Source organism: Rhinichthys klamathensis, unplaced genomic scaffold, assembly GCF_029890125.1.
Source record: "Rhinichthys klamathensis goyatoka isolate OS25496 unplaced genomic scaffold, OSU_Roscu_1.1 h1tg000504l_1, whole genome shotgun sequence".
In the NCBI taxonomy this organism is placed as follows: domain Eukaryota; kingdom Metazoa; phylum Chordata; class Actinopteri; order Cypriniformes; family Leuciscidae; genus Rhinichthys; species Rhinichthys klamathensis.
Genome location: NW_026606985.1, coordinates 1,165,001 through 1,179,667, shown reverse-complemented (window position 1 = coordinate 1,179,667; position 14,667 = coordinate 1,165,001). Strand labels below are relative to the sequence as shown.

Here is a 14,667-nt window from a genome sequence, read left to right as displayed (position 1 = left end):
AGTGATCATATGTCTAAAGTCAGTGATTGTGATGTGACAAGCAATTTACAAACAACCCCTTAGGCCGTGTGTCCACCAAAGCGTTTTTAGCCAGCTGAAAACGCTAGACTCTGCTGAAAACGCCTAGCTGTGGGCGCTTGAGAGCGTTTTGGCAACACAGCGTTTTTTCCGTTGAGACGTTTCGTTGCTATGATACAGAATATCCGCAGCACAGTTTACTTGTAACTGATTTCGCAGATAATTTGTTTCATACTGAAAATTTATTTTTCATCCATTTTGTTAGGTTAGCTCTGCTGGTTGATGTCGTTGTACAGAAAGAATGTTGTGACAGTTGGTCGGTGTGATATTAGTCCCGCCCCTCCTCCACTGTGATTGGACGGCTGGGTAAAAGTGACAGTGATGAGCGCTGCGTTTTACTCAAAAGTTGAACATTTTTCAACTCTCGGCGACCAGTAAAAACGCCGGGCGCTCAGCGCTTCAGCGTGTAAAAAACGCCGAACGCTCAGCGCTTGAGCGTTAAATACACGCTCAGCGCCTCGTTGCGCTCATGGCGTTTAAAAAACGCGGCGCTCCCATTGAAAACAATTGAAAACGTACGCCAGGCGCGAGTAAAAACGCTTTGGTGGACACACGGCCTTATGATCATATTATGCTGTATATTGTCTGTGTTTATTGTGTCCGTGTCCACTAGAGGTCGCGAGATTTGACCTACATTCGGTATAGTTTGACCTAATACACACTAAACACGCGCTGTGTGTTTCACACGATGTCGATTCACTCCTTCAAACCACTTCAATATCACTGTTTAAAAAAAAACTAACGTTAATGTTTGATTAATTTCCCATTTTATTCATGGCTAGACTAGAGCACCGGACGGTTGCTTTACATTTGAGTTACAGTCGTCACGTCCAATCACATGCTGATGAATGTGAGTCTGAACGGAGGTGACCAATCAGAAGCTCGTTTTGACTATCATATGGATATGGCCGTCCAATAGGAAGTCAGGAGGGCGGGATCAGGTCAGAGAAGCGATGTTTTGTGTTCTGGCTCTGCTAATGCGCATATTTACACGTTATGATCCGCTATTAAATATTAATTAGTTGTCGGTAATTATATTCAAACACACGGTTTGTGTTTCTAACGTTTAATTGGTTGAAGTGTCGTAATGGATGTTGTCTGAGGCGACCTGGAGGTGGGTGGCATATAGTTTTGATCATAAAAAAGTAATCGGTAAAACAATAAGTTAAATGACAAACATTATTATTTAAATATTGATCTATGTATAAATGTTCTAGTAATACAGTGCATATTAATCTAAACGTGTGTATTAAATTATAGCTGTGTTCATGTTTAGCTCTCGGTCACGTGGTGAAATGTGAGGCTAAAGGTGCCGTTTCATTCATAACCTAAATATATATTATTATTTATATATGTTAGATAAAAAGATATGTCTTAATTAATGCACTGCAGGTGCACATGTACCATTGTCATGTTTTGGACATTTGCCAACAATGTTTTGGACACCACCATAGTAATAAATAATACCATGATTTTTGTCAATTACCATAATAATACAATGTTTTGGGACTTATCATGTTGGTAATGCCGTGCTTTTTAACATTTACCATGGTAATACCTTAATTTGAACCTTATCATTATGACAAAACCATTTTTTTTATATATGTACCATGGTAATACCATATTTTGGGACTTATGATGATGTAAATGGCATGTTTTTTTTTACATTTACCATGGTAATACCATGTTTTGGGCCTTATTGTGAATGTAATTCCATGTTTTTTTATTTTACCATGGTAATACCATGTTTTTGACCTTATCTTGATGTTAATGCCATTTTTTTTGTCATTGGCCATGGTAATGCCATGGTTTTTTTTTTTAATTCACCATGGTAAAACCATGTTTTGGACCGTATTTTGATGGTAATACCATGTTTTTGACCTTAACATTATTGAAACGCCATGTTTTTTACATTTACCATGGTAATACTATGTTTTGGGCCTTATTGTGAATGTAATTCCATGTCTTTTGTTTCTTATTTTACCATGGTAATACCCTGTTTTCAACCTTATGATGGAAATGCTATGTATTTTTACATATACCATAGTAATACCATGTTTTGGACCGTATTTTGATGGTAATACCATGTTTTTGACCTTATCATTATTGAAACGCCATGTTTTTTTTTACATTTACCATGGTAATACTATGTTTTGGACAGTATCCTGATGGTAATACCATGTGTTGGGCCTTATTATGGTTATTATTCCATGTTTTTTTACATTTACCCTAGTAATATCATGTTTGGGCGCTCGCGCCGATGATAAAGAGCTTGTTGGAATGCCTGTGTTTCAGACTCGTTCGCCATGAGCCACCGCACCATCCACCTGTTCCGCAAAGGCCTGCGCCTGCACGATAACCCCGGCCTGCAGGGGGCGCTAGCCTCGTCCGCCGCGCTGTTCCCCGTGTTCGTGCTGGACCGCGCGCTCCTCGAGGAGACGACGCCCGTGGCCCCGACCCGCTGGCGCTTCATCCTGCAGAGCCTGGAGGATCTGGACGCGCGTCTGCGTGCGCTAGGCTCGCGGCTCTACGTCCTGCGCGGCTCGACGGCGACGGTCCTGCGCGACCTCGTGACCCGCTGGAGCATCACGCAGATCAGCTACGACACCGAGGTGGAGCCGTATCACGCCCGCGTGGAGCGGGACATACAAGCGCTCGCGGAGGAACGCGGACTGCAAACGCACACGTGTGTGTCGCACACGCTGTACGACGTCCAGAGGTGCGCGGCACGACGACGCGTCATGAGCGAAGAACCGCGTGATTAGCGCGTCAAAGGCATAGTTCACCCAAAAATGAAAATTAGCCCATGATTTACTCTGCCTCAAGCCATCCTAGGTGTATATGACACTCTTCTTTCAGACGAATACAATCAGAGTTATATTAATAAATGTCCTGGCTTGATAATGGCAGTGAATGGCCGTTTCTGTTCTGAAGTCCATAAAAGTTGATCTATCCATCATAAAAGTGCATCTTTCCATCATAAAAGTGCATCTGTCCATCATAAAAGTGCATCTGTCCATCATAAAATTGGATCTATCCATCATAAAAGGGCATCTTTCCATCATAAAAGTGCATCTATCCATCATAAAAGTGCATCTGTCCATCATAAAAGTGGATCTATCCATCATAAAAGTGCATCTGTCCATCATAAAAGTGCATCTGTCCATCATAAAAGTGCATCTGTCCATGATAAAAGTGCATCTATCCATCATAAAAGTGCATCTGTCCATCATAAAAGTGCATCTGTCCATCATAAAAGTGCATCTATCCATCATAAAAGTGCATCTGTCCATCATAAAAGTGCATCTATCCATCATAAAAGTGCATCTGTCCATCATAAAAGTGCATCTATTCATCATAAAAGTGCATCTGTCCATCATAAAAGTGCATCTATCCATCATAAAAGTGCATCTGTCCATCATAAAAGTGCATCTGTCCATCATAAAAGTGCATCTGTCCATCATAAAAGTGCATCTGTCCATCATAAATATGAACACATGCACTTTTATGGACTTCAGAACAGAAAGCCATTCACTGCCATTATAAAGCTTGGAAGAGCCAGGACAGTTTGTGATATAACTCTGATTGATATAACTCTCATACACCCCTAGGATGGCTTGAGGGAGGGTAAATCATGGGCTAGTTCAGATGTCCGGTGGCCTGTCCCTGTAACGCATGTTTCTGCCTCTCCAGGATCCTTCAGGCTAATGGCGGCTCTCCTCCGCTCACATACAAGAAGTTCCTGTACGTTCTGTCAGTTTTGGGCGAGCCAGAGAAACCGTGCCGGGACATCAGCGCTGAGGACTTCCTGTAAGGACCGTGTGTGTGTGTGTGTGTGTGTCTGACGCTCTCATCGAGCAGATGCTTCTTCAGTCTGCCAAGTGTGTGTGTGTGAATCGCAGACGGGAGAATCTGTGACCGATCATTTGCTGGACTTATCATGATGGCACTGCCATGTTTTGGGCCTCACTCACTGTGATTGTAATTCCATGTTTGTTTTACATTTACCACAGTAATACGTGTTGGTGATCGGTGTGTGTGAGTGTGTGTGCAGGAGATGCCCGACCCCTGCGGATCCCGAGCTGGCGTACGGCGTCCCGTCTCTGGCCGATCTGGGGCTGGAGGTTCAGTCGGACACACTGTGGCCCGGCGGAGAGACACACGCGCTCCAGAGGCTCCACACACACTTCCAGAGTCAGGTGCGACTCCACACACACTTCCAGAGTCACACACTTCCAGAGTCAGGTGCGACTACACACACACTTCCAGAGTCAGGTGCGACTCCACACACACTTCCAGAGTCAGGTGCGACTCCACACACACTTCCAGAGTCAGGTGCGACTACACACACACTTCCAGAGTCAGGTGCGACTCCACACACACTTCCAGAGTCACACACTTCCAGAGTCAGGTGCGACTACAAACACACTTCCAGAGTCAGGTGCCACTACACACACACTTCCAGAGTCAGGTGCGACTCCACACACACTTCCAGAGTCAGGTGCGACTCCACACACACTTCCAGAGTCAGGTGCGACTCCACACACACTTCCAGAGTCAGGTGCGACTCCACACACACTTCCAGAGTCAGGTGCGACTACACACACACTTCCAGAGTCAGGTGCGACTCCACACACACTTCCAGAGTCAGGTGCGACTACACACACACTTCCAGAGTCAGGTGCGACTCCACACACACTTCCAGAGTCAGGTGCGACTCCACACACACTTCCAGAGTCAGGTGCGACTCCACACACACTTCCAGAGTCAGGTGCGACTACACACACACTTCCAGAGTCAGGTGCGACTACACACACACTTCCAGAGTCAGGTGCGACTACACACACACTTCCAGAGTCAGGTGCGACTACACACACACTTCCAGAGTCAGGTGCGACTCCACACACACTTCCAGAGTCAGGTGCGACTCCACACACACTTCCAGAGTCAGGTGCGACTCCACACACACTTCCAGAGTCAGGTGCGACTCCACACACACAATTCCAGAGTCAGGTGCGACTCCACACACACTTCCAGAGTCAGGTGCGACTCCACACACACTTCCAGAGTCAGGTGCGACTACACACACAATTCCAGAGTCAGGTGCGACTCCACACACACTTCCAGAGTCAGGTGCGACTCCACACACACTTCCAGAGTCAGGTGCGACTCCACACACACTTCCAGAGTCAGGTGCGACTCCACACACACTTCCAGAGTCAGGTGCGACTCCACACACACTTCCAGAGTCAGGTGCGACTCCACACACACTTCCAGAGTCAGGTGCGACTCCACACACACTTCCAGAGTCAGGTGCGACTCCACACACACTTCCAGAGTCAGGTGCGACTCCACACACACTTCCAGAGTCAGGTGCGACTCCACACACACTTCCAGAGTCAGGTGCGACTCCACACACACTTCCAGAGTCAGGTGCGACTCCACACACACTTCCAGAGTCAGGTGCGACTACACACACACTTCCAGAGTCAGGTGCGACTCCACACACTTCCAGAGTCAGGTGCGACTACACACACACTTCCAGAGTCAGGTGCGACTCAACACACACTTCCAGAGTCAGGTGCGACTCCACACACACTTCCAGAGTCAGGTGCGACTACACACACACTTCCAGAGTCAGGTGCGACTACACACACACTTCCAGAGTCAGGTGCGACTACACACACACTTCCAGAGTCAGGTGCGACTCCACACACACTTCCAGAGTCAGGTGCGACTACACACACACGTCCAGAGTCAGGTGCGACTCCACACACACTTCCAGAGTCAGGTGCGACTCCACACACACTTCCAGAGTCAGGTGCGACTACACACACACTTCCAGAGTCAGGTGCGACTCCACACACACTTCCAGAGTCAGGTGCGACTACACACACTTCCAGAGTCAGGTGCGACTACACACACTTCCAGAGTCAGGTGCGACTACACACACACTTCCAGAGTCAGGTGCGACTTCACACAGACTACACACACACTTCCGGAGTCAGACTCCACACACACTTCCGGAGTCAGGTGCGACTCCACACACACTTCCAGAGTCAGGTGCGACTCCACACACACTTCCAGAGTCAGGTGCCACTACACACACACTTCCTGAGTCAGGTGCGACTCCACACACACTTCCGGAGTCAGGTGCGACTCCACACACACTTCCGGAGTCAGGTGCGACTCCACACACACTTCCGGAGTCAGGTGCGACTACACACACACTTCCGGAGTCAGGTGCGACTCCACACACACTTCCGGAGTCAGGTGCGACTCCACACACACTTCCAGAGTCAGGTGCCACTACACACACACTTCCTGAGTCAGGTGCGACTCCACACACACTTCCGGAGTCAGGTGCGACTCCACACACACTTCCGGAGTCAGGTGCGACTCCACACACACTTCCGGAGTCAGGTGCGACTACACACACACTTCCAGAGTCAGGTGCGACTACACACACTTCCAGAGTCAAGTGCGACTACACACACACTTCCAGAGTCAGGTGCGACTTCACACACACTTCCAGAGTCAGGTGCGACTCCACACACACTTCCGGAGTCAGGTGCGACTCCACACACACTTCCAGAGTCAGGTGCGACTCCACACACACTTCCAGAGTCAGGTGCCACTACACACACACTTCCTGAGTCAGGTGCGACTACACACACACTTCCGGAGTCAGGTGCGACTCCACACACACTTCCGGAGTCAGGTGCGACTCCACAAACACTTCCAGAGTCAGGTGCGACTCCACACACACTTCCGGAGTCAGGTGCGACTCCACACACACTTCCAGAGTCAGGTGCGACTCCACACACACTTCCGGAGTCAGGTGCGACTCCACACACACTTCCGGAGTCAGGTGCGACTACACACACACTTCCGGAGTCAGGTGCGACTCCACACACACTTCCGGAGTCAGGTGCGACTCCACACACACTTCCAGAGTCAGGTGCGACTCCACACACACTTCCAGAGTCAGGTGCGATACACACACACTTCCAGAGTCAGGTGCGACTCCACACACACACTTCCAGAGTCAGGTGCGACTACACACACACTTCCAGAGTCAGGTGCGACTACACACACACTTCCGGAGTCAGGTGCCACTACACACACACTTCCGGAGTCAGGTGCCACTACACACACACTTCCAGAGTCAGGTGCCACTACACACACACTTCCAGAGTCAGGTGCGACTCCACACACACTTCCAGAGTCAGGTGCGACTCCACACACACTTCCGGAGTCAGGTGCGACTCCACACACACTTCCGGAGTCAGGTGCGACTACACACACACTTCCGGAGTCAGGTGCCACTACACACACACTTCCAGAGTCAGGTGCCACTACACACACACTTCCAGAGTCAGGTGCGACTCCACACACACTTCCAGAGTCAGGTGCGACTCCACACACACTTCCGGAGTCAGGTGCGACTCCACACACACTTCCGGAGTCAGGTGCGACTACACACACACTTCCGGAGTCAGGTGCCACTACACACACACTTCCAGAGTCAGGTGCCACTACACACACACTTCCAGAGTCAGGTGCGACTCCACACACACTTCCAGAGTCAGGTGCGACTCCACACACACTTCCAGAGTCAGGTGCGATACACACACACTTCCAGAGTCAGGTGCCACTACACACACACTTCCAGAGTCAGGTGCGACTCCACACACACTTCCAGAGTCAGGTGCGACTCCACACACACTTCCAGAGTCAGGTGCCACTACACACACACTTCCAGAGTCAGGTGCCACTACACACACACTTCCAGAGTCAGGTGCGACTCCACACACACTTCCAGAGTCAGGTGCGACTCCACACACACTTCCAGAGTCAGGTGCGACTACACACACACACATCCAGAGTCAGGTGCGACTACACACACACTTCCAGAGTCAGGTGCGACTACACACACACTTCCGGAGTCAGGTGCCACTACACACACGCTTCCGGAGTCAGGTGCCACTACACACACACTTCCAGAGTCAGGTGCCACTACACACACACTTCCGGAGTCAGGTGCGACTCCACACACACTTCCGGAGTCAGGTGCGACTCCACACACACTTCCGGAGTCAGGTGCGACTACACACACACTTCCGGAGTCAGGTGCCACTACACACACACTTCCAGAGTCAGGTGCCACTACACACACACTTCCAGAGTCAGGTGCGACTCCACACACACTTCCAGAGTCAGGTGCCACTACACACACACTTCCAGAGTCAGGTGCGACTCCACACACACTTCCAGAGTCAGGTGCGACTCCACACACACTTCCAGAGTCAGGTGCGACTCCACACACACTTCCAGAGTCAGGTGCGACTCCACCACACACACTTCCAGAGTCAGGTGCGACTCCACACACACTTCCAGAGTCAGGTGCGACTCCACACACACTTCCAGAGTCAGGTGCGACTACTCATACAGTCTGAGTCATTCATTGAGTCATTTATTCACTGAGTCATTCACTGAGTCATTCACTAAGTCATTAGAAAGACTGCTGTTTTTTTTTTTTACTAATACTGAAACTCTTAAAAATCAATGTTGGTAACTGAGTCATTCACTGATTCACTGAGTCATTCACTGATTCACTGAGTCATTCACTGAGTCATTAGGCTTGTTCAACTTAAACTGGCGCTGCACAGACCGATCGGTGAATGGCATCAAAGTACCGTGAGAGTGATAGAGAGCAGATGCTCCGTATGCTTTTCAATTGCTCTCTCTGTACTTTGATGTCATAAACCGATCGTTCTGTGCAGCGCCAGTTCAAGTCGAACAAGCCTATTCACTGGTTCATTCACTCACTCATTCATTCACTGAGTCATTCATTCACTGAGTCATTCATTAACTGAATCATTCACTGAGTCATTCATTCACTGAGTCATTCTTTCACTGAGTCATTCATTCACTGAGTCATTCATTCACTGAGTCATTTATTCACTGAGTCATTCACTGAATCATTCATTCACTGAGTCATTCATTCACTGAGTCATTCATTCACTGAATCATTCACTGAATCATTAGAAAACTTCTGTTTTTATTCTTAAAGAGCATATTGTAGGTAAAAAAAAAAATCTAAATTAATATATAACCTTGTATGAAAATACCATATGAAAAGGTAATGCAGGATTTAAAATGTTTTAAAACGACATAAGGGCACTAATTTAGTAGATAAAGTGAGCGTTTCTTGGACTGCTCGTAAAAACGGCTTTTTTTCAACATCGCGTCATTTTACGTCACGCTAGGAAGCCTCAGCCTCGGCTCAGTGCAGAGCAGGCTGGCATTCAGTGAGAGCGGCCGTGAGTCAGTGTGTTTTCGGTAGTTTTTGTATTTCAATCTATCATCGTCATGGTAAATTATTGTGTTTGTGGAGGTTGCAAAAACTCCGGCCTGTCAGGACATCGAGTCCACAGGTTTCCCACACAAGAAAAACGGTGCTGCTGTATATATTTCGTGCCTGGTGCGGTTTGTGCAGGTGAAGAGACGGGATTTCTCTTCCGCATCGGCTTCGAGAAACGCGGTCGTGTGTAGCTTTCACTTCAGATCGTGTGTAGCGTTCACTTCAGATCGGAGGATTATCATCCCGGCGATATGATGGAGTTTAACATGGGATGCCGAAGCAAGAATATTGATCGTCGTATACTGTACCAATGGCATCAAATAGTGTGATATAGCTAGTCATGCCCTAAATAGAGGCAACTTGTAATTGAAAAACAAAATTACTAGGTTGATTAAATATTCAAATCTTTAATTTTCTGTTTATGTTATAACCCAGATGAAAAATATGTTTTAAAAATGTACTTGAGTATGTTTTTAGTAACTTACAATAGAAATATACTCAAGAATAGTTTTTATACATTTAATAGTATACATCTACCCTAAACATACTAATGTCTGCTGGCCTGATATACGATGGTAATAATCTGTACAATATTGTGAGCACAGTGTATATCGTTAGCGAACGTGTATCTATAAGCACGTCTCTCACCAAGACACCTGTCCTGTTCTCCACTGGTTCTCCTCACACCACAACTCAATGTGTCTCTGACCGTTCTGTCTGACATTAATCCTGCCCTGTCCCTACTCTCTTGGCAGCATAGCAGGCTCATAATTGTATGGCTGTAGTCCATAATTGTAAGTAAGTATTTCCTCAGCGTCCGAAATGTCATTGCGATCCATTGTTTTCCTGTTGTTTGAATCGACCGCTCTCCCGCCCGTTACGTCACGCCCACCACACCCATTTTCAGACGCGGAAGTAAAATTTTCTCACAAAAACGACTCCAGAAGCTTATGTAGCGTATTTATAAGAATATTTTAAAGAAAATCTAGTTCCTACATTATTTTTCTATACATTGACTCGTTGGGTCCTCTAACCTGCAATATGCCCTTTAAAGTCCCTGTAAAGTCAAAATTAAGTATGTGTTTTGAGTTTGTCACACCACAGAAAAATGTGTTATTAGTCACCCAGCCAAATTTGAATGATAAAAAAAGCCAGCAAGTACATAAAATAAGCTATCAAAATCTTGAAAAAATGAGCAGTAATCTCTGCTCTCAAACGCTGGAGGCGTGTCCACTGGCTGCGCTGAAACCACGCCCACTCGCGGGAAAGCTGCCGTCGACTCGCCACACTCAACTCTACAGCCGGAATGGATGCTCGCACGGTGGGCACGCACTGCCGAATGGCACCAGTTGTCGGCGCGACGGGAGGATGAAGGCTGGGAGTCGGATCGGCCCCATTCACCAGTAACAGCGGATTATCAGTGAATGTCTCAGTTATCTCCGACGAAAGTTTATAAAACCATCCCGTGTAAAATGATCACTTACAGAGGCGGGTTTTGGCGGTGATCCTCAGCTCTCCATCAAGGTGGCTCTTCACAAAATTAATCCACTTCTTCTTGATGTAATCGTTTTTCGGAAATTTAAACAAGGACACCGATCTGTTTTGTACGTGATCCGGTGATCGCATCCAGGAAGTACGCATTTCCGTGACGAAGGCATAGCTAGTAGCTAGCAATCTGTAGGCTGTGTTACTAATAATAGTACTGACAGTAACTCGCGAATGAGCGACAAACTGATGTGAATGTGCTCTATAATATTGTTAGGAGCGGCCAGCCTCAGTGGCCTCAGTGCGTCATCAAGTAGGGGCGTGTCCAGGAGCTCAAGGGCTCCAGTGCGTCATCGAGCCCTGTTTTAGCCCCGCCCAGAAAATCCGGAAAATAGCAATGGTGAAAAACTGTTTAACGGTCTAACTCCACAATTCAGTACTTCACAGTTCACAGTCTTTGTAATATGTTTTTATGAATACATTTCTAACATTTATAATGTGTTTAGAATTTTTTTTTCAAATTGCCTTTACAGGGACTTTAACTAATACTGAAACTCTTAATAATCATTGTTGGTAACTGAAATAAATCTGAAATGAAGTCAAATAGAAATTTAACATGAAAAACTGAAATGAATATTTGAAATGTTTCCTTGGCAACTGACTGAAATAAAAATAAGTTCTATAATTACTAAAACTAAACTGAAATAAAAAATATCAAAGCTACATAGAAATATTTTAAATAAGTGCGTCAGTTTTGTTATTGTTAACTAAAAATACAAGCACAATTACAATTTGTTTCTGATCATTGAAATAAAGCTGAAATAAAGTCAAATATTAATATTTGTTGAAAAACAAAAAATAGAAAAAATAGAAATGTTGCCAGCTAACTGGATAAAAATAAGTTTAAAGTACTAAAATTCCATGCATCAGAGTTGTTATTTTATTTTTATTTTTTAAAGAGTTGATATTGTTAAATAAAACTATTAAAAATCACTTTTGGTAATTGAAATAAAGCTAAAATAATGTAAAATATAAATATTAGATGGAAAACTTAAAAAAAAACTTGAAAGTTAAAAATGTTGCTTTAGGTTGTTGCTGAAATAAAATAAGTTTAAGTGAAAGTACAAACATTTTAAGATGTATAGAAATGTATCTAAACTAATAAAAAATGAAACTTAACTTAAACAATAAATCAAAATGAATAAATCTAATTCTAAATATTAATAAATACTATAATAGTAGGTTCACAGTAAATAATTCTAATGTGCATCACAAGAAAACAAAGTCTTACATGAACGAAAAATACCATTGCATGAATCTGATTGGTTCGGGAGTGACGTGAGTGTGCGTGTGTGTGTGTGTGTGTGTGTGTGTGTGTAGGGATGGGTGTCGAGCTTCTCCAAGCCGCGTACGGTGCCGAACTCTCTCCTGCCCAGCACTACAGCGCTCAGCCCGTACCTGAGCCTCGGCTGTCTGTCGGTGCGCTCCTTCTACCACAGACTCGCCAGCGTCTACGCACAGGTCAGACTCTCTTCACCAGAGGTATTATTAATCTAATGTGTCCCCAGAATGTGTGTGTGAAATTTCAGCTTAAAATCATTTATTACAGCTTGTCAAATTTGCCCCTTTTTGGGTGTGAGCAAAAACACGCCGTTTTTATGTGTGTGTCCCTTTAAATGCAAATGAGCTTTAGCTCCACCTCCGTTCAGAAGAGGGCGGAGCTTCAGAGACTCCTGCAACAACAACACAGGCCGATCTCACTGATCCAGAATCAGGAGTAACAGCAGCGAGTGCAGCCTTACGGAGAGACTCAGGGAGAGCTTCACTTTTACACGTTTCTGAATGTTAGCGGAGACATTTCTGTAGTTGTTGTGGAGTTACACTGATCATCTCCTCATCATGTTGAACTCTTCCACAAGTGTCCACAGTTCCTGAGGTGTTTATAAGACAGCGCTGACATGTTCTGGTCAATAGTGTTCAGTGTCGTCTGTGCTCGACCACAGAACAGTTTCAGGCTTTGCTGGATCTTGTTCACGTGTTCTGTGTCGGTAGAAGAACCCGATTACAGCTCTGACACACGGAGAGAGTCTGATGTTCATGATGTGTCCCTGAGCTTCTGGCGTTCTCCCTCCGCAGTCGAGGAACCACTCGCTGCCGCCCGTGTCTCTTCAGGGCCAGCTTCTGTGGCGCGAGTTCTTCTACACCGTTGCCTCCGCCACGCCAAACTTCACCAAGATGGAGGGGAACCCGATCTGCCTGCAGATCCGCTGGTACCACGAGCCCGAGTCTCTGGAGAAGTGGAGAACCGTAAGAGAACCGTGTGTTTAGCGCCTGTGCCAGAGTCCTGCACGGGTCCGGTTTGATAAACCCGAACACCCGCAGTTACTAACAGAACACCCGACAGTAACACTGATCTTAGTCCCGTCTGACATTAAAACCACGACCCGAACCGGACGCGCATCTAATCTCCTACATGAGGTAACGTTAGTCTGAGTCATTCACTGAGTCATTCATTCACTGAGTCATTCATTCACTGAGTCAATCACTGAGTCATTCATTCACTGAGTCATTCATTCACTGAGTCAATCACTGAGTCATTCATTCACTGAGTCATTCATTCACTGAATAAAATCATTGTTAAGAAACAAGCTAACAAAACTTGCTAACTAGCGTTAGTGAAGCGGCCAGAGGAATCGTTCTGCCTCCACCTAAGCTCCGCCCACACAAAAACGTCACCGTGTTTACTAACTGAAAAGGGTCCGACCCGCACCTGACCCGCATCCGCACCGCACCCGACCCGCACCCGACCCACACCGGACCCGCGTCCGCACCGCACCCGACCCACACCCGACCCACACCGGACCCGCATCCGCACCGCACCCGACCCGCACCCGACCCACACCGGACCCGCGTCCGCACCGCACCCGACCCGCACCCGACCCACACCCGACCCACACCGGACCCGCGTCCGCACCGCACCCGACCCGCACCCGACCCACACCGGACCCGCGTCCGCACCGCACCCGACCCACACCCGACCCACACCGGACCCGCATCCGCACCGCACCCGACCCGCACCCGACCCACACCGGACCCGCGTCCGCACCGCACCCGACCCACACCCGACCCACACCGGACCCGCATCCGCACCGCACCCGACCCGCACCCGACCCACACCGGATCCGCGTCCGCACCGCACCCGCACCACACCCGACCCACACCCGCAACGCACCCGACCCACACCCGACCCACACCGGATCCGCGTCCGCACCGCACCCGCACCGCACCCGACCCACACCCGCAACGCACCCGACCCACACCCGACCCACACCGGATCCGCGTCCGCACCGCACCCGCACCGCACCCGACCCACACCCGCAACGCACCCGACCCACACCCGACCCACACCGGATCCGCGTCCGCACCGCACCCGCACCGCACCCGACCCACACCCGCAACGCACCCGACCCACACCCGACCCACACCGGATCCGCGTCCGCACCGCACCCGCACCGCACCCGACCCACACCCGCAACGCACCCGACCCACACCCGACCCACACCGGATCCGCGTCCGCACCGCACCCGCACCGCACCCGACCCACACCCGCAACGCACCCGACCCACACCCGACCCGCGTCCGCACCGCACCCGCACCGCACCCGACCCACACCCGCAACGCACCCGACCCACACCCGACCCACACCGGATCCGCGTCCGCACCCGACCCACACCCGA

General features: G+C 48.1%; 1 protein-coding gene across 1 annotated transcript in view; it reads left to right on the top strand.

Moving 5' to 3' along the window:
* The first annotated feature begins 993 nt into the window (after positions 1–993).
* The window catches only part of cry4 (cryptochrome circadian regulator 4), an 18,435-nt gene continuing 4,761 nt past the window's right edge, over positions 994–14,667 (top strand). The window contains exons 1-6 of the mRNA XM_056237905.1: positions 994–1,192; positions 2,374–2,797; positions 3,772–3,888; positions 4,133–4,277; positions 12,311–12,451; positions 13,067–13,237. Coding sequence (XP_056093880.1) covers positions 2,385–2,797; positions 3,772–3,888; positions 4,133–4,277; positions 12,311–12,451; positions 13,067–13,237 — 987 coding nt within the window. The 5' untranslated portion in view covers positions 994–1,192; positions 2,374–2,384. The remainder of the gene's footprint in view (positions 1,193–2,373; positions 2,798–3,771; positions 3,889–4,132; positions 4,278–12,310; positions 12,452–13,066; positions 13,238–14,667) is intronic.